The sequence below is a fragment of the Bidens hawaiensis genome, unplaced genomic scaffold (genome assembly GCF_021521415.1).
Source record: "Bidens hawaiensis isolate Kalapana, Puna unplaced genomic scaffold, B.hawaiensis_p1.1 tig00001382_1, whole genome shotgun sequence".
In the NCBI taxonomy this organism is placed as follows: Eukaryota; Viridiplantae; Streptophyta; class Magnoliopsida; order Asterales; family Asteraceae; genus Bidens; species Bidens hawaiensis.
The window spans coordinates 2,399,681-2,421,027 of record NW_027491078.1 but is presented as its reverse complement, the minus strand read 5'-3'; the positions used below and the strand labels follow the sequence as shown (position 1 = coordinate 2,421,027).

At 34.1% G+C, this 21,347-nt stretch overlaps 1 protein-coding gene and 1 pseudogene across 2 annotated transcripts; both read left to right on the top strand.

Moving 5' to 3' along the window:
• The first annotated feature begins 4,006 nt into the window (after positions 1-4,006).
• On the top strand, positions 4,007-9,033 carry LOC143573460 (protein NRT1/ PTR FAMILY 3.1-like; annotated as a pseudogene). Its single transcript, XR_013142437.1, has 4 exons — positions 4,007-4,083; positions 4,658-4,875; positions 5,717-6,276; positions 8,061-9,033. The product of XR_013142437.1 is annotated as a protein NRT1/ PTR FAMILY 3.1-like (transcript).
• An 8,249-nt stretch (positions 9,034-17,282) lies between these two features.
• On the top strand, positions 17,283-19,742 carry LOC143572420 (ACD11 homolog protein-like). The gene is made up of 4 exons (XM_077057591.1): positions 17,283-17,513; positions 18,167-18,339; positions 18,507-18,652; positions 19,454-19,742. The coding sequence occupies exons 1-4, from the start codon at positions 17,283-17,285 to the stop codon at positions 19,558-19,560; spliced, it is 657 nt and encodes a 218-aa protein (XP_076913706.1). The 3' UTR covers positions 19,561-19,742.
• Positions 19,743-21,347: the final 1,605 nt, after the last annotated feature.

Below are 21,347 nucleotides of genomic sequence, written 5' to 3'. Positions count from 1 at the left end.
CCAGGCCTGCTGTGTACTATTCCTTTTCCACCAACTGCCGGCTATGCACGTGGTATGACAGGAGTTGGTGAGTAGGCAGCGGCTAATAGTGACATACAGTACAAGAGCATGCTGCTCGCCATACTGTTGTCAATGAGCTGTCGTATCTCTGGTCAGATCTTTTGCCCATACCTCGTCAGGTACAGTACAAAAGATCCTCCAGTATCGTACGGACTGGCTTATTTGGGCGGGAGTATTCCCCCTCCCGCCTTTGTGCGGGATTGTTCCCGGCTTTGCTCATTCCTTCAGGTGACTACTGAATTATTGAGAGCTAAGTGCCTTGTGCGTGTAGCCTTGCTGCGCGGGTGGCCTTCCCTGATGGCTTGTATCCGCAGCTGCGGGAACAGGCGGAGTACTTCACCATTGGGAGGCATTTCCTGCGGGAACAGCTTGCGTACTGCGCGTAAGGACGTCACGTCTCTGAGCATGGTGGGTCCTGCGGATCCAGTTGGTTTCTGCGCAGACGTCTCTCTTGTTTATATATATAAGTTGCTATCAAATCTCTTGTTTATCATTTTAGCATGGCACCAGAAATATTTATCTGTAATTTAATAATACATTTATATTGGAAAGTTGTTAAGTCGACTCTCATGCACTATTCAAAGATGTTGACAAGCACTACATGCATGTCATTGTGCAATATCTATATGGATAAATATTATTGTAATGTTAAAACAAAACTGGCTTTAACCAAACTAGTATCTTGTTAGTGGTAATACTATTCATTCTAACGGCTGTAATTAGTTGGTCAAACTCATGCATATCTACTTATCTAGAAAACTTTATTTTATAAAAAAAAAATATTAAAGTTTCCAATGATCGGTTTAAGCAGACACCTCTTTTTGACTCTTTTGGCTCCGCCTATATATGTATCACTAGCTTTATCCTTTGTATTATTAGGTTGTTTTACATTATTCGTTTATAATATTTATATATTTTTTTAGATTTTAATTTTATTTATCGTAAGAAAGTTAATAATATACTTAGAGTTTGATAATTAAAGAGTTTAATAAATAAATGAGATGTTATAACTCGTTTAAAAGTTATTTGGGTTACGTGAGACCATGACCCTTTTTTTTACTATAAAATTATTTTTTAATTATATATAAGTAGCTTTAGAATCCCGTGTATTACACGGTATAAGTTAACGTATAAGTTACAATGAATAATTTAATACAAATAAAATAAAAGATAATTAATGTAAAAAACGTAATATAAATATAGTCGCTTTATATTATCAAATGTATTTGAATTTTAAATCAAGAATGGTTGTTCTGCCATTGGTTACAATAATGAAGCAATATCACTGAAAGCAACATTTTAAACAATGAGACATTTTGATCTGAAAGGTGTAGTTAAACTCTTTCACAAAAATGTTTTTCACTCCATACCCAAAACTCTAAACCATAAACCAAAAAAGATACCAGACTTTTCTTATTTTCCTTTTTGAACATCTTTCATGATGTCTTTATAAACACATAGTTGTTCAACTGTCACAATAGTTTTATATTAAATATAAAAAATGGAAAATTTTGATTTTTAAGACTTATTAAACATTGGATATTTGTAAAAGGTAAACAAAATTATTATAGTTTTTTTCAATATGAAGACGTCTTAAAAATTAAATGTTAGTGTACTCTTTAAACACAAACTCTTTTATAAACATTTTAATTTTAAAGAAAATATCTTTATGAAACGTAATTATTATATATATTAATATTTTTTATTTTTATATTAATTATGTTTACAATATAATTTATATCATTAATAATTCAATCAATGGAGATTGACCCATTAATACGGTTTGTTGAATTTATAATCAATACTATATTTAGAATCAAGATATTTTTTTTTATTTCCATCAAAAGAAGTGATTTGGGCGGGAATTTGATAGCGAGGATTAACCTCAGAATGTCATGTGTCCAGATTGTTTTCTTTTATTATTAGTACTAGTTTTAGATCCCGTGTCACACACGGCATAATTCAAATTAAATATTTAAATAGTCAATTTGGCAAATCCCGAATCTTTTGATTATTTCAAAAAATGCCCTTATAAATAAACCTGAAACCTAAATCATGTTTAAATTCTATCTTTCATACTTTTGACATTTTAAAGTCAACACTTTGAACCCATAACAAATTTGACGATAAATCTATTTTGTATTCTCAATCTTTTAAAAATATTTAAAATTTCATTTTTGACCCATAACAAATTTTGACTTAAATGTAGTTAATTTGTACCAAATAATCTATTTACCAACTTTTGACCCGTAAAATCAAATTTAACTTCCACAAAAAACCCGAAATAATTTTCATTTGAGAAAAATAATTTATTGTTACTTTTTGGAATTCACCAAGTATTTTGAAATGTATAGTAAAATAGTAGGTTAATATTTATATTTATAAAAATATATAGATATTATATAAATATAGTGTAAAAGGAAAGTAAATAATTATTGATTTATTACATATATTAGGGTATATTAATTTTGGAGGGAAAAAATTATGAGAATTAACCAAAACATGACAAGTGTCCATATTCATTTTACGTTATTAGAATAGGTAGATATCTTTTACAAAAAATCGGATATTAATTTTAGTATGTCCTTATTTTATAAGATTTTCATATCAAATATTTGATGAGGTTAATTTTTGATATAATGAGATGTTATAACCCGTTTAAGAGCTATCTGTGTTTGATGAGACCCATACCCGTGAATTCAGGTCAAATGCATGAAAAGCCTTTATTTACAAATAAAGCAATCTGGTGGCTTGAGAGAATTTAGGAAGTTTTCGTCTATATATATTTAAGATCAGATTATTTACTTGTATTTTTAACTAAGAACTTAAATTCTTTTAACTAAAACATTTATATTGTTTTTCTTCGTGTTTTAATATAAATAATCGAGGTAAATTGCCGAAAATATTTAGGATTATGACAATATCGATGTCATCGTAGCGCCCAATCTAGCAATTCATATGAGTTAACGATCAAAATCGAAATACAATTAAGTGTTACGTTATGAATGTCTATATTTGATACATTTAAAGTTAGAATGGGAATTTGATATGCCTATATAATCTAAGAATGGCACTAAGTTAGGGTTGTGATGGTTTTCGATATTCTTGATTTTATACATGTCTGATTATTCATTACCGGTCGTATACACATGTTTCTTTACGGGTACCATGGTTCATGATCTTAAACGAATATAAATTACTTGTTATGATTCCCATCACAGGAAAACAATCTTAATTTATCCCAAAAGTTATAATATCAAATAATCAAAGTATATTCGTAATATTTTTTTAACTTTTAACAACTTTAACATATTTAAAATATTATTTATTATTTCTTCAGAATTATATAATATATTAATATATTCGGTTTACATGCAAGTAAATGTGGATAATATAATATTAGTTTTGAATAATCTAGCTATAAACACACGTCCATACTTGATCACCAAAAGATTTTATAATTAATCTCATATCCAATTCTGTAACCGAATACATGTACTACCCGTTGCGTATGTTTATGGTTTCCATTTTTCTAATTCGATTTTTTTCTTTATGAACATAAATGCATCTTGAATTTATGACAATATTTATTAATTATCCTCATGCTAAAAACCTTTATATAATAATTTTTTAGTCTGGTATATGTATACATGATATGCTATGAAAGTTTTACTCTTATATTCAGTTACTTCATAAAAGACAAAAAGCAATAACAACTTAAAACATTTAGAACCCACAATGATATATTGATAATATCAAATTCCTATACCTATCAAATGAGCCACCAAATAAATCCAAAATATTGGCACATTTTTATATTTTGCTCTTCATTCACACTGATTTATGGCCACAAATATATAGTGACAAAATCCTAAAGTTAACTTACACCATCCCCTATAAATATGTACACAATTTAGCAAACTATAACTCATAACAACATAACAATGGAAGACACACAACACAAAAACCATGAAAAGGGAAAAAAGCCCAAAGGTGGACTCATCACCATGCCTTTCATATTTGGTACACCACTCTTTATTATTATTATTATTATTATTATTATTATTATTAAGAGTGAACTACGGTTTTCGTCCTAGTGATTTGTTCAAACATGCGGTTAGTCCAATAGTTTCAAATTTGTGATTTTCGCCCTTGTGGTTTTATTTCACTTGCAATTAAACCCAAATTCACTAATCCCGTTAAGTCTGATCGTTAAACCCGTCAACGTGTCCTTCACGTGAGGGACAGTTTTGTCCTTTTTTTCCCAAAATACACCCTAGCCCCTCACATGAGGTGGCTTGCGAACTAGGATTTGGGTTTATTTGGGGAGAAAAATGACAAAATTCACGTGAAGGACACGCTGACAGGTTTAACGACAAGACTTAACGGGATTAACGAATTCGGGATTAATTGCAAGTGAAATGAAACAACAGGGACAAAAATCGCAATTTGAAACTATTGGACTAACCGCAGATTTGGACAAACCACAGGGAAAAAAACCGCAGTTTACTCTATTATTAATATTATTTTTTTTAATAAAATGCAAAAAAGGGTGCATGTGTTCTTGATGTTTAAGTGTTATTTTGGTGTTATGCAGCAAATGAGGTGTGTGAGAAGTTGGCTATGGTGGGCTTTCAGACCAATATGATCAGTTATTTGACAACACAACTTAATATGCCGATGACTAAAGCCGCTAACACGTTGACCAACTTTGGTGGCACCTCTAGTTTGACGCCTTTGATCGGGGCTTTTATCGCGGATTCTTTTGCAGGCCGGTTTTGGACCATTACAGTTGCTTCCGTTATTTATCAAACTGTAAGTTTTCGTTCGTTTGTTCGTTCATGTAGTTTTTCTTGGTCAGGAGCAAAACGGGCCGTTTTAAAAATATTTGATTTGGTTCGGGTCAAAAGTCATGCGGTTTTTCTTTGTAACGGGCTGTGGGCGTGGAAAAACGGGCTGCTTGGGTCAGAACGAGTTTGGTCAAAATAGGTTGTGTTAAAAAAAGTTATGTTTGGTTCGGGTCAAAATTCATTCAGTTTTTCTTGGTTACTGGTTGTGAGCCTGGTGAAACGGGCCAGTCGGTTCAGGTAACGGGCCAGAACAAGTTCTGAGTAAACCGGGTCGTTTTAAGATTTTCAATCTGGTTCGGGTCAAAATTCATGCAGTTTATCTTAGAAACTGGTTGTGAGCCTCGCAAAACGGGCCGGTTGGTTCAGGTAACAGGCTAAAACGAGTTCTGAGCAAAAAGGGCTGTTTTAAAATTTTCAACTTTGTTCAGTTCACAATTCATGACTTTTTCTTGGTAACTGGTTGTGAACTTAACGAAACGGGCCAGTCAAATCAGGTAATGGGTCAGAATGAGCCTAACCAAACGGGCCGTTTAAAAATAATGCTAACTTGGTTTGGGCCAAAATAAGTTTTTTTCCTTTACCAAAATGAACTTGGGTTAAAATAAGTCGCTTTTTAAAAATAAAGTACAAAAACAGCTTCACCTGCTATATCTTTTTATGACAGTACTGTCAACGACAAACAATAGTCATGGGTGGTGCTGACACATATGAACCCGTTTTAACTTAACAAGTTTTATATAGTGATCCATTTTAACCTGTTTTATAATTTTAGTATAATTTTATTTAACCTCAATTCTTATTTATAGGGTATGATATCACTAACAATATCAGCAATACTCCCAAACTTAAGACCACCACCATGCCAAGATGGACAAGTATGCCAAGAAGCCAACTCGGGCCAACTCGCAATATTATACATATCCCTTTTGCTAACCGCCATTGGGTCAGGCGGTATCCGACCCTGTGTGGTGGCATTTGGGGCGGACCAGTTTGATGAAACCGACGAAAAACAAAAGGCTAGCACATGGAAGTTTTTCAACTGGTATTATTTTTGCATGGGGACATCTAATCTTGTGGCCGTGACGGTAATCGTTTATATTCAAGATTATGTCGGGTGGGGTTGGGGTCTCGGTGTCCCGTCTATAGCTATGGCTATATCGATTGTGGCGTTTGTTCTTGGGTACCGTTTGTATAGAAATATGGACCCGTCGGGTAGCCCGTTTACGCGGTTGGTGCAAGTGTGTGTGGCAGCTTATAGGAAGAGAAAGGTGCCTATGGTTTTGGATGATAAGATGCTTTATGAGAATAATGAGCTTGATGCTTCTATTTCTGTTGCTGGGAGACTTCTTCATACTGAACAAATGAAGTAAGTCTGATATTCGAGTAAACTGCGGTTTTCATTCCTGTGGTGTGTCCAAATCTCGGTTTTAGTCCAATAATTTCAAATTTGTGATTTTCATCCTGTGGTTTTATTTCACTTGCAATTAAAGCCGATCCCACTAACATCGTTAAGTCTGGCGTTAAACCCATCAGCATACCCCTCACGTGAGGGGCATTTTTGTCCTTTTTTTCCCAAATACACCCCAGCCTCTCACGTGAGGGGGCTTGCGAATTAGAGCTGGGGTTTATTTGGGGAGAAAAAGGGCAAAATTGCCCCTCACGTGAACGAGCTGACCTAACGGGGTTAGTGTGATTGGTTTTAATTGCTAGTGAAATGAAACCACATGGACGAAAATCGCAAATTTGTAACTATTAGACTAAAATCGCAGATTTTGACAAACCACAGGGACGAAAACCACAGCTTACTTCTAATATTCTTATATGCCACCTTTTGTTCATGCCACTTTTGTATGCATGTAAAAGAACCGAATTGTTTAGCTTTAACTAAACAAATGAACAAACACGAAAAGTTAAAGGAATAGATTTTTCTTGCTTGCCTTCTTTTGTTAAGGAAATGAACATGTTCGTCGTCGTTTATGTTTGTTCATTAATATTCTTAATGAACCTAAATGGACACATACGAACATGTATGGACACAAGTGCAGAGCCGAACCGCAATGGTTCATTTATTATAACTAGCTGAAATATTAAGCTAGTGCTCGGCTCGTAAAAAGCTTGGGCCAGCTCGTGGCTAATCAAGACAAGTCGTCTATTTATAATTAAATCTTGACTTTAACTTAAATAAGCAGCACGAGCAAGCTTGCCTTGGCTTGTGCTCATTTACAAACCGAGTCGAGCCAGCTAGGATCGTTCACAAATGAGTCATTAATTTGGATCAAGCTTTTTCGTCTTCGAGGAAGCGCGAGTTTTTGGACGGTCCTATTAGAAGTAAACAACAATATCCAGATTATTGTCTAAGCAACATGATCAGTCACATCAGATGAGTCAACATCTAATACTTTAGTAAACAACAATATAGATTGGACTCAACTTTTTAAAATGACTATGTTAATAGACCTTAAAAGACAATTAGACAAACATAAACTAATGTAAAAGAACGAACATAAACAAACTTCCCGTCAAACAGTTTGTGTTTAACTTACTGGGAAATGTTAAAATACAAAGGGAGACAAAAATGATAAGAGTGCGTGAGAAGGATTTGTGGTCACACAAAAAACACTAAAAAAAGTTTTAAAAAAAAACCATAACTCAAAATATAAATAAAAAACGAAAAGATTAAAAAAACAAAAATGTTTCCCTCGTCATTCTCGTTCAAAAAAAAAAAAACAAAAACGCTGAAAAGACACAATGATAAAAATGAACAAAAGACACAATTATAACTGAAAAAACACAATATATCGCAAAATATAACATAATGTTGAGTAATATAACACAATATCAAGAAAAAAGACACAATGTCAAGGGAAAAAGACAAATCAATAACGAAAATAAACACAAAACACAATGATAAACAAAAAGACACAATGATCTTTTTCCCTCAACATTGTGTGTGTTTTTTTAGAACGAGGAAGATAATGGAAACATTTTTGTGTTTTTACTTTTTTTGTTTTTTTTATTAAATTTTGAGTTATGATTTTTTATTTAATTTTTTAAAAAAATTTTGAATGGTTTTTTTGTGTGGCTATAAATCCTTCTCATTTTTATAACTTGACCTTAGCTTACAAGGCTAATATGTTTATTGTAACTCAGGTTCTTGGACAAAGCTGCCATTGTGACACAGAAAGACCAAGCAAAATCCCAAATTCCCAATCAAAACCAAACCTATGGAGACTAAACACAGTCCACGGAGTTGAGGAACTCAAATCCTTAATCAGAATGGGTCCAATCTGGGCTTCTGGCATCATTCTATTCACAGCATATGTCCAACAAAACACTTTCTCCCTTCAACAAGCCAAAACCATGAACTGCCACCTCACGAAAACCTTCCAAATCCCCGCTGGGTCCATGTCCGTCTTCACCTTAACCTCCATGCTAGCCACCATTGTCTTCTACGACCGCATGTTCGTTCCCGTCATGAAAAGGTTCACAGGGGTAGAAGGGGGGTGTCATTCCTTAGTAGAATGGGCATAGGATTCACTATATCAATATTCGCTACATTAATCGCCGGCTTCATGGAAATAAAGCGTAAAAACGTCGCTATTGTGCATGGTTTGGTTGATAAACCGCATGAAATGGTTCCCATAGTGGTTTATTGGTTGGTGCCTCAATATTGCCTTCATGGGATAGCCGAAGCGTTTATGGCAATCGGGCATTTAGAGTTTTTGTATGATCAAGCACCCGAGAGTATGAGGAGCACGGCGGCTGCGTTGTTTTGGATGGCGATTTCGGCTGGGAATTACATGAGTACCCTTTTGGTGACTTTGGTGCATAAGTTTAGCCAAGGGGCAGATGGGTCAAACTGGTTGCCTGATGATAATTTGAATAAAGGAAAGCTGGAGTATTTTTATTGAATGATCACATTGTTGCAAGTTGTTAATCTGGTTTACTACTTGTTTTGTGCTAAGTTTTACACTTTTAAGCCACTTGAGGTTGTTCATAGAGATGGTCACCAAGATCATGAGATTGAGCTAGGAAACCATGTTTGATTTGTATCACTTTTGGTTAGATGGTTAAAGTAACCATAAGTCATATATGTATATAGTTGAAATAAATATAATATGATTATATTCCGTGTTGCAAAAATCCCGGTTAGGCGCTGATTAATCCCTGGTTAATCGCTAGTCCCTACTTTATTGATTAATTTTGGGCTAATCGGTCAATGGTCAAATCCGGCCAAAATTGGCGGTTTATGCCGAGATTCCGACCAAAATCAGCTGTTTCCGACGAGATTCCATAAAAAACCAGCGGTTTCCAGCGAGATTCCAGCCAATTTCCGACCAAAAGGTATTTATGTATGTATAAAACCGGAGATTACATATAAAAATGTGTGCCTGTATATATAAAACTGAAAATTATACATGAGGATATAATTAATCCCGCTCGACTAGCGACTAACTATTTTTACAACACTGATTATATTTGATGTAACCTATATATCCATGATACTATGATAGGTTGAAGATTTTGCTCAAAATTTTATTTTTGAAGTCTAATGATAATAAAATGAAAACTTAGTAGATTATTAAGTAATAAAAGTAGTACATTACAATATATTAATATTAATTTTCTTACAAATCTCCTTCAAAGAATCAGTGATACACTTTCCTTTGGCTACAACAATAAACCACCGGAGAATTATAAATCTCTTCCTTTTTTCCCTACTTTACATATTTGAAATTTAAAGAGAGCATAATATAACCATTTAGTTTTCATACACATTTATTCATCATATTCATTTTGTTTGAAAATGGCCAAGAGAGTTGAAGGAACTGCAATTGTATTGATCTTGGAACAACATATTCTTGTGTGGCAGCCTGGTTTGATAAACACAACCGTGTCGAAATCATTCCGAATGAACAAGGTAACAGGATTACTCCTTCATGTGTTGCTTGGGATGAAATGCAACTTCTAGTTGGTGAGGCTGCAAAAAATCAAAGCACCAGAAACCCTAAAAACACTGTTTTTGGTAAGTTGGTTGGTTTTTATAAAATGTTATATTGATTTGATGACCTTTTAAGTTGTATTTTTTTTTCAAATAGCAATTTGTAGATGTGAAATGTTATGTTATTATCATTGTCTGTTATTTATTATATGTTGTTTAATGTAATAAAAAATTTTATTTTGTACCATATAGGTTCATATATGTATTGTGTGGTGGTATTTTTGAAATGTGTATGTCAAACTTTTATCGTGTGTAGGTTCATTTTTTACTTTGTAAGTTCGTATATGTAACTATCATTGTCTGTTATTTATTATATATAGTTTAATGTAAAAAAAATATTTTGTACTGTGTAAGTTCATATATGTATTATGTGGTGGTATTTTGAAATGTGTATGCCAACTTTTTATCACGTATAGGTTCATTTTTTTACCAAGTAAGTTCATATATGTACTGTGTGGGTGGAAGTTTAAATTGTGTATGTGTAACTTTGTTGTCTGTAGGATCATTTTTTTCTTAATTTTTTTTTGAATGATAATTTGCAGATGTGAAACGTTTAATGGGAACAAGATTCAGTGATGGTGTGGTGCAGAAAGATATTATTACTAGGGCTTTTAAGGTAGTTGAAGGGCCAGGGGAGAAGCCGATCATTGTATTTGAACACGAGTCCGAAGAAAAGAAGTTTTCACCAGAAGAGATATCTTCTAAAAAACTTGAAAGAAGCTGCCGAAGCGTATCTTGGAACAACGGTTACTGATGCAGTCATAACCGTTCCTGCATATTTTAGTGACAAGCAACGCCAGGCGACCATGGATGCCGGTGTGTTGGCGTGGCTTAATGTCATGCGCTTGATCAATGAGCCAACGTCAGCAGCAATCGCCTATGGTCTAGATAAGAGTGTTGACATTAATACTCCTAATGAGAAGAATGTGATGGTATTTGATTTGGGTGGTGGAACCTTTGATGTGTCGCTTCTCTAGATCAACAATGCTGGGACCATTACTGTTAAAGCCGTGGGCGGTGGTACTCGTTTGGGTGGCAAAAATTTTGACCAGTTGATGGTGAATCATTGTGTTGATATCTTTAAAAGGAGAGAGAAGAAAGACGTGAGTGAGAACGCCAGAGCGATGATGAGGTTGAAAATTGCGTGCGAGAAAGCAAAGAGGGATTTGTCTTCAACGACACAAACTCCGATTGAAATCGACTGTTTACACGAGGGAATCGATTTCACGACGAAATTTAGTAGGGCGAAGTTCGAGGAACTTAATGCTGGTTTCTTTGTTATGCGCATTAAGCATGTGGAGAATTGTTTGAGAGATGGAAACATGCACAAGCGCGATGTTCATGAAGTGGTTGTCGTTGGTGGGTCGACACGGATTCCTAAGGTGCAACGAATGCTGACGGATTTTTTCGATGAGAAGCCACTTTGTAAGAGCATTCATGCAGACGAAGCAGTCGCTCAGGGTGCCGCAGTGTTGGCTGCAAACTTAAGCGGTTATGGTAACAAAATGGTCAAGGATTCGGTACTACTAGATGTGACACCTCTTTCTCTTGGCATTAGAGTTCTAAGTCATGATCTAAAATTGCATACTATAATGAGTGTTGTGATCCCTAGGAACACGCCCATACCCGTCGTCAAGGAGCAGGTTTATTCCGCTCTCTGTGACAACCACGAAGCCGTGATAATTGATGTGTATCAAGGCGAGGGCAAAGATGTCACCGAAAATATCTTTCTTGGCACGTTTACTCTTCATGGCATCCCAGCAACACATGAAGGTGTAGAAACGCTTAAGGTTTGCTTTAACATTGATAGTAATGGTATTCTCAATGTTTCGGCTGAGGTGATATCCACGGGTAATAAACGAAGTATCACAATTACTAAGAGTGGAGATTCGTCTAGGGATTACATCGAGAAGATGGCGAAAAGGATTAAACGATGAAAAGATAATCAACGTTTTTTTTTTTTTTTTTATCAACTAGAACCTAAAAACTTATGAATAACTGCAAACAATTCAACCTTTTGCAATGGTTTTGTTTTTATTATTATTGTAATCCATGTTTGATGTCTCAATTGGTCTCTGTGACTTGGTTATTGGTAGCCTATGCATTAGTATGCTAGTGGCCATTCATTAGCTATTATTGACAATTTAGCTTGCTTACAAGGATATATTTTACAAATACAGGATAAGTAGATGTAATCTAAACAAAACAATTATTTGTATCAAGCAATAAGATATACACTAGCATTGATAAGAACCAAAAATTTACTCGGTCATCAGGATGTGGTTCGCACCCATGCCCTTCAATTATGACCGAGAAACCTAACAAGTTGAGCACGGTTCGTATAATGTAATTGATCGTGTGTTTGTTCATCTTTGATTGCTAGGGTATATGAAAGGCAACATGAAGATTATAAGAAACCCATGTTTTTTTGGGGTGTTTTCAAAATATAAAATGATGAGTTACTTGTGAGCTATTTAAATCGTGTCAAAGTTATACGCAACTTAAATTTTGTTTGGAAAATTAGAGAAAAAAAAGGTAGTAAGAAAAACAAAAGCAATGGAAACGGAAAATTGATATGGCCACCCCAAAATTTTCACACGTTCAAACACACACATAAATATATATGTTTTTTTATGTATTTAATTCATAAATTTTACATATTATGTTTATGCGGTGTGGACCCAATATTATTTTTCTATTGTTTTACCATTTTTGGGTACCCAAATTTCACACAATCGAACATTAAATGTTCGGGTTCGATCATAGAATATTATATAGCATAATATCATAATAAAACGATATGATAATTAAAAAACACATAACAAAATTGCGAGGTCATTAGAAATAAATAAGTTTGGAGTGGAAACCTTTTTTAGCCCTTTAAAATCCTAGCTAATAACATAATGATGGTTTGCCTAAAAAAAAGCAGCCTTAGAATGAATTTAACTCGGGAACTAACAATATTAGAAGGTTTAAGAAAGAATGAGTTTACCACTACACAACCTTGAATTTTTGTTATAGGCTTACTTCTAAAAAATCTTATCGCCTCACTTAAAGATTTTAAAATCAACGTGTTCACATAAGTCTAGTGTTCACATAAGTCTAGTGGCCTCTACGCGGATCCGCCCCTATGTATATGGATCAATCTTAGAGTCCAAACTTTAAAATTTCATTTATGTGATCCATTAAATCAAATGACTTTGGTTTACACTAACTATTCAACCCAATCATTATTTCAAAACCATTTATTTAATTCTTACTGATTTTATAACATGTGAGTTATCTAATATGACCATTTGGAATACAATAACCTTGATAATCTGTCCACTGATTAAGCCATATTTTTTATTAAAAAAAAACCAATTAATTTGAGTAAACTTTGTGACGTGAGGGGGCGCGAGTGGGGGCTCCAGCCAATAATATTGTGACGTGTGGCAGAGAGAGAAACTTGATAAGATGGGTGTTGGTTGTGGTGCTCGCGCCCCGGGCCCTGGTGTGGAGGGGCGCGAGAGGGGGCGCGAGCGGTTTTTTTTTTATTTTTTTATAAATGTATTAAAAAAACGTATTATTAAAAAAACTCATAAATTATTTAAAAAAACACACATTAATTAAAAAAACACATTAATATCTAAAAAAAAATTATGGTTGAAAGCCGGATGATTGTTGCGACCCCGAATAAAACATCGGTTGGTCCGGTGCCGACCATAAATCGTCGTAACTGTAATCTGAATCTAGGTTTGGGTACCAATTTCCAGCCATGTTTTTAAAAAAAGGTTTGGAAGATGGGGTGATTTTGGGTTTTGGGTGTGGTATGTGATATTGGTATGTGATATTGGTTTTATAGAGGAAAATTTTTTTTTTTTTTAATAAACAAAGAGCCCAGCGGCTCTATTTACGCATTCCCAGGCCACTTCACGCGTTATCCCAGCCGCTAGCCCTCTTGCGCCTGCCTGGATTTCCGCGCTCGCGCCCCTCTCGCGCCCCGGTGGTGTGGTGCTCGCGCCCCGGGGCGCGAGCGGATGGGCTCACGCGCCCTTTCTCGCGCTCCACACCCCTCTGTGGTGTGGTGTGGTGCTCGCGCCCCGGGGCGCGAGCGGATGGGCTCACGCGCCCTTTCTCGCGCTCCACACCCCTCAGCCTTAAGCCATATTTTTTATTAAAAAAAAAACAATTAATTTGAGTAAACTTTTAATTTATTAATAAAAACAACTAACATTTAAATTCAGATGCTTTTTGGAGAAAATAATGTTATTGTGGCATATGTTTCAACAACCACTACTGTCACAGCCTGCCAAAATGATGAGAATCCCTATAATTGATGCCCTTCTGTTTTTAGGAAAAGACATTGCATACCTTTATTTTATATGTATATACAATCTAAGTCCTTTTTGTTTTGAAACTAGACTTATGTGGCTAGTGGTCCAAAAGTTAATGTTATCCCATTCTCATGAATACATGAATGTAAGCCGACGCGGATTCTCCACACAATGAACGTAGATTTTATTTTTATATTTTATATTTGGACCTCATATAGTCGAATGCTAGTATATTAAGTCCAAAAGATAGAGAACTGATGTGATTATCATAGTCTATAAAACTTAATTCTAAAGTGTATATGAATATGCTAATTTTTATTATTTTAGTTACTCGAAAGAAAAACATGCTTGAAGACAATGGTAAAAACTAGGGGTGAGCAGAAAACCGAATTAACTGAAAAAATCGCACCGAAAAAACCGAACCGAAGCATTAACCGACGGTTAATTTCTTGTTTTTTTTTTGAAAAACTGAAATTTTGGTTTCGATTCGGTTATTCATTTTTAAAAAACCGAAAAAAACCGAGCCGAATGATGATGATAAAGATTATCAAGATGATGAGGAATTGACTAAAATTTTAAGATAAATATATAAGATGATGAATAAAGATCGGGACTAAACTTTTAATGTTTTAAACTCTATTTAGCAACTTTATATTTGTATAATTCCACGTAACGCGAGCCTATTTTTGTTTTTTGAATTCTATATGTATATGTGTGTGTGTGTGTGTGTGTGTGTGTGTGTGTGATACTCTAACACGTTCTTATACAAGTTTAATATATGCATTTTCATTTTTTTATTTTTTATTTTTGCAATATCAACACATAATTGAAAAAACCCTGAAAATAACCGAAAAGAACCTGAAATTAACATAATCGAACCAAATCGTGCTAAGCCCTAGTAAAAACTAAAAAGGCAAGCCTTTTGATAATCGTTGCATTTTGGCTATTCAAAAGATAAACGAAAACAAACCTTGCGCTTTTTAAGGTGTAAATGATTCGAGTTACTCATAAGCGCCTTGGTGCCTTAGATCTTATCACTAAAAGCTCCAATCAATCTAGGATAAATGAGTTTGAGCTTATATTGCAGCTCCTTAAATAAAACAAGCTCGAGCCTCACATGTTAAGCTTTACTAAAATCCCGTAGTTAAACAAGCATATTATTTATATAACTTTTATTTAATATTTCAATACATATTACATATTAAATTATTGTGAAAGTATCTAAATGATATCATATTCCGATTTATATAAAACTATAAATATACATAAACTAGTTTTTAACCAGCGCGTTATGCAGAGCAGGTGGGTAAAACTCGGATAGTGGTAAAACCCAAGCGTTGAGCCAGTAAGTCGATGTGAATTCGGTGGCGCGCATTATCATATCGGAATTAAAACCAAATATAAAACAAAAAATTATAAAAAATGAGTTGAACCAATGGGTGGCATCGGTCGGTAAAACTCGAGCGTTGGTAAAACCAGACCGTTGTCGATGTTGGGCGTTGAGATGGCGAGTGTACGGGATTAAAACAAAAGCACTGGTGTTACGACGAGTTGATGCGAATTCTATCGGTATCAATTAGGTTCATTACACGTACGAGAACTAAACCTAAAAAATAATTTTGTCAAATTTAAAAGAAATAAACAAATAAAACATAATTAAAAATAACTAATACAACAATCAATGGATACAAAGAAAAAGCAAAAAAAAAAGTGATTCAGTGGGGTCTTGAACTTGAACCAATTAGTATATCAAAAATTAGGAAGGATTCTATCAACCATCAAACCAATGCAATAATTCAAATAAATCTTAAAGTAATTATATAAATAGTCAAAGCATAGCCTTAAAAAAACTTTGTGTCACCAAACTTCTCAATTATGCTTATTTATATTATTTATAATAACAACTAATGTGAAAAACGATCCAAACTAAAGCTTGAAAAACCTCTTAACGAACCAAACTCTTAGCTTTAAGTTAACCAAGCCAATCATGTTACACCCCTACCAAAAAAAAATGCTTTAACATTTACAAGGGTTCAATTTGTCAACACTTAAAAACACAAGATCTTGCAAGTTTCAACACCACTTCTAATAATTGTGGAATATAGGAATATATATGTATAATATATGTATAATAATAGTCAAGTCTGACATGCGGTTACCCCAACTCACATAATAATAATAATAATAATAATAATAATAATAATAATAATATTCTGGCCGGCTTGTAAAGTAGTTACCACCTACCTTCATATACACGTCTCCCATTTTCCTTCTACACCACACCAATCACATATTATTATTATTATTATTATTATTATTATTATTATTATCAACTTTGCAACTTCTTCAATATCACAAGTCGTGGATATCTTTTCATACTTCACAACATCTGACAAGTAAGTTCTTCATTAATCTCCATTTCAATATGTTATTCATCATCCTTTTGTTCAATTGGTGTAAACGAGCCATGCTCGAGCTTGCTTCGTTTAGAACTTTTTTCCTAAGTTTGACTCGGCTTGGCTTGGCTTGAATATTATTTATATGTTGAGAGAACCTTAAATGAGCTTAAGCTAGGCTCGAGCTCGCGTGCGTGACCTTAAACAAGCCAAATCTCAGCTCGAGCTTGTGTGCAAATTCGAAAAAACAAAACCGAAACAAGAAGTGACGGTTTAGTTTTATGTTTTTATAAAGAATTGAACTTTTGGTTTTTGTTTTTAGTTTTGCGTGTAAAATAATTAATTAAATAAATAAACTAAACCTAATTTATAGATTTTTGTTTTAGGGCCAAAAATTGCAAGCCTAAAAATGATTAACCTAAAAATAACCGAAACCGAACTGAATCAAAACTAAATAAAATATGAAAAATCAAAACCAGACGGTCTAAAAAACCTTAAAAACCGAACCAAACCGACCTATGCATATACATACTTAAAAATACATAGAACTCAAGATCGGACTCGATAACTTAGCGAGCATCGTTTGAGGCTCTGGCTTGGCTCATTTCGAGTTTTTCTTTACCTCACGAGCGGCTCGTTTGCTCACCTGTGAAATATTATGATCAGTTTTGAAGACGATGAATTCGAAGATGCCGGAGAAGGAACTGCTCTTTCTCTTATTGCAGATGCATTCGAAGAATTATCGGGTTCGGTTAAATCAGGCAACATAAAGGATGGTTCGTTTGACCTCGATATTAAACCGTTTTGTGAGGCGTGTTCGTTGATCTCTGTACTGTTTGGATCACTCGGTATCGCCTTCAAATTCGCTGAAATGGAATACACATCCAAGGTTTGCTAAGTTCTTCATTGAATGCATCTGAATTTTATAATGATTTTGAGATTGGTTTGAAACTGTATTTAGATTTTATATCCATGATCGGCCCGATAAAAACTCGAATCTAGAGGTCAAGCTGGACCGCGAGCCTATTAAATATATAGTTTTTATTTGATATTTTTTTATATAATAGCCATTAATATATGTAAATAATTGTAAAAATATATGAATAAAATAATTAATAAAAATAAACGAGTCGAACCTGAGCCGGAGCTGAGCTCAAGCTTGACAAACTACTCACGAGCCAAGCTGCAGCTTTAGAAATGCAATTCTAAACGAGTCGAGCTCAAGCTTGACAAAATACTCATGACCCAAGATCGAGCTCGAGCCCTCTTAAACTAAAACGAGCTCGGGCTAGGCTCGTTTACACCCCTAGAAGTATTAGTCAAATTAGCTAAAATGGAATGCACATCCGAGGTTTGTTCATTTCTTGGTCAAATTCATCTGGATTCGTTAATAAAATCATGATTTATCCGCAAACGCTAGTTTAACGATCACCGTCTGCTCATCCGGATTCGTTAATAAAATCATGTTTGATTCGCATTTCGAAAATCTAGTTTAATGATCATCTGTATGCATATTTTAAATTCCATGATTATCACTTTCAGGTCAATGATCTTTTGGATGCAGCAAGTGTATATGGCACTTTGAGCAAAGTAATCGACTGTGATGTCAAAACCGACACAGTGCAGGCAGCCGAAAGCCTGACTCGCAAGCTGCGCAGAGTCAGACAGGGCTTAGATCTCATCCGAGAGCTGTTTCAGAACTTTTTGTCTACCGAGTATGCATTTTCTTGTTTAAGTTTTTTTTTTATATATATATAATGATTTTTCATTATACTCAAAACGATTACAATAAAGTGGCAGGCAAACGGGCAACAAGCTGCGCCGCATTAATCATCTTTTATTTTTCATGTATTAATATTATGATGTTCTTGTAATCATGCAGTGATTACTCATTGAAAGAAGCTGCTTCATCTGCTTATAAACAAGTGTGTGCACCTTATCACACATGGGCTGTTAGGACTGCAGTTTCTGCTGGAATGTGTGCTCTTCCTACAAGGGATCAGCTTTTGCTGAATCTTAATGAAACCGGTGAGCTAATCGGCTTCCTTTCATGTAATATTGGTGTGTGTGGGTCGGTTTTGGGCTAAAACAGAACCAAAAATCGAAAATTTGATTTTTGGGCTTTTGGAAATCGTTTGATTTTGGGGTTTTCGGTTTTGACAATGGGTTCGGTTAGGTTTCTGTGCTCTCAGTTTTACTATTTAGGCTTGAAAATTTGGGCCGAAAAAATGGCCCAAATTAATAAATTTAGGTTTAATGATTAATCTTGATTGTTATACATTTAGATCTGAAAGTTTTGGTTACACCATTTATTAAAGTTTTATAAGTTACTTATATTGGTTTTTTTTTTCTAATAATCGGTTCGGTTTTTTCAGTTTTTGGTTGATGCAAAACCGAAATTGAATAGAAAAATCAGTTTTTTAGGAAATGTAAAACCACACTGTCGGTTTTTTTTATTGGGTTTGGTTCCATCAGCTTTTTCAGTTTTTTCGGTGTTAGGTTATTCTTAAAAAAAAAAGATAAAACCGCACTGTCGGTTTTTTATTGGGTTCGGTTCCGTCAGTTATTATGTTCGGTTTTTTCGGTTTTGGGTTTTTCTTAAAAAAACATAAAACCAAAATTTCGTTTTGGTTCAGTTACGTCAGTTATCTTAGTTACATTTCGGTTATTTTAGTTTCATGCACACCCCTATCTAATATTGATGAAATCCTAGTTTCTTGTGAACCCAAGTTATGTTTTCATTCTAAACCATGGGGAAGTGTGCAATTTTGAAATTTTTTTATGGGTAAACAACATTTTAACATTTTGATCATTGATGATGTGTTACAGATGAATCGGCTGAGAATGAAATGAGAAGGTACATAAAGGCCTCGCTTCCGGTTATAAAGTATATTGATAACCTTTACACTTCAAGGGGGATCACATTGGATTGGTGATGTTGTTATATATGGTTTCTATGTTTATTTATGCTTTCAAGGTGTGTTTGTTATTATTCTTTTTGTATATTGCCCATTCTTTACTAGGGTTAGTAAATTGTGTTAGAATTAGCTAGATTTTGTATCAACATTTGGAATTTTTTTAATCTCTCCTGATATTTGTTTTAAGAAAAGAATAACTTTCCGTATCTACTTATGGCGTTGGTTATTGCTTCTATTTGTTCATACTCTGTTTGTTTTCGAGTAACTGAGGCTACGGGGTGGGTCTAAGTGTGTCACAATATAGGCACCCTTTTGTGTTAATAATATATGCGAATTCTTCAAATTTTAGGTGGGATGGGGATAGTGATATTAATAATAAGAGCGTTTGTTGTTGGAATAAGTGGATTGTATGTCTTGGAGAGAGGCGTCGACTCTATGTCTTAACTCCTAACGAATTACCTTTTATTTAATCGTAAATAAATAATAACACGCATTTAAATAATAAAGTTTCTTTATTTATTATCTTTGAAAGCCGGATGCTACACCGTGAATCTAGCAATTTATAAAACAGGTCAATACTGAAATGACTTGGGTGAGAAAGATCAAACCCTGAAAATAAACTCAAGTGGCTTTTTATTTTTTATATATTGAATTCACGCCAATCAGTAAATGTGACCCGACTTCGATGGTCCATGCATACATGTTTTATGCAATTTTTTTAAATATATTGTACTTGTCTGGTTTAACAAACCGGACAAGCTTTCTTACCCTTCACCTTGTATCCCGACAAGTTATCATATGCTGGAAAATCATTTATTGTACAAAATCCAATGTTTCTTGTGAACCCGGATCATGTTTTTGATTCTTAACAATGAGGAAGTGAGAAATTTTGATTTTTTTTAATGGATAAATAGGATTTTAACATTTTTATTTTGTTATGATTTTTTACAGAGCTGAAAATGAAATGAGAAGGTATATAAAGGCCTGTCACTATATGGACACAATTTGGTCGATAAAATGTTCTTTTGTTTCATGGGCTTTTAAATAACTAGTTAGTAGTTACTATTGATAAACCTACTTGAGAAGTTATATAGTATTATAGTAATGGTAGTTGTGTTGTGGCTATTATGTGACTTCGAAGTGTGATTTGAGTTGTTTACGGTGGCAGATCTAGAACAAAATTTCAGGGGTAACGTTTAAAAAATGTAAACACAAAAGTAGAAAAACGATAATAAATAAATTTAAACACATACCTAACATGCTGATAGATTTATCTTCGGTTTTTGAAAGTTTTTTGTTCAATTGTCACATTTTACCCAGACTTATTGTGAAAATTGTTAAGTAATCCAGCATGTTCTTTTAAGGTGTCCGATTTACTCCAATTACAAAAGCCTCCACTAACAAAAACAACTCTTCCAACTTGATTACCAACACTTTCATTAAACAAGTTACAACATATGCAATATGTTTTTTCTTGTTTAGCTCTATACTCCAACCAATCATATTTAGCAAGTTATTTTACATTAAAACGTTTCCGACTACTAGAATATTTTGTCCATTTAAAGTGATGACATCATGGTTTAAAAGTCTTTTTAACAAGATACACTTCTTTTATGTCGTCTATTTGATTAGGATGATAACTAGTAATAGGTTTACGGTCATAGTTATCAAAGACGCTAGACACACTCAATGCGCATAAACCTCGCCTAGGCCTAAACGCAAAGCGCAAAAAAGAAGAGGATATGAGAGAAAAAAAGGCACCTACTTAAAAGAAATAAAACATATTAATTATTGAATAACCATCT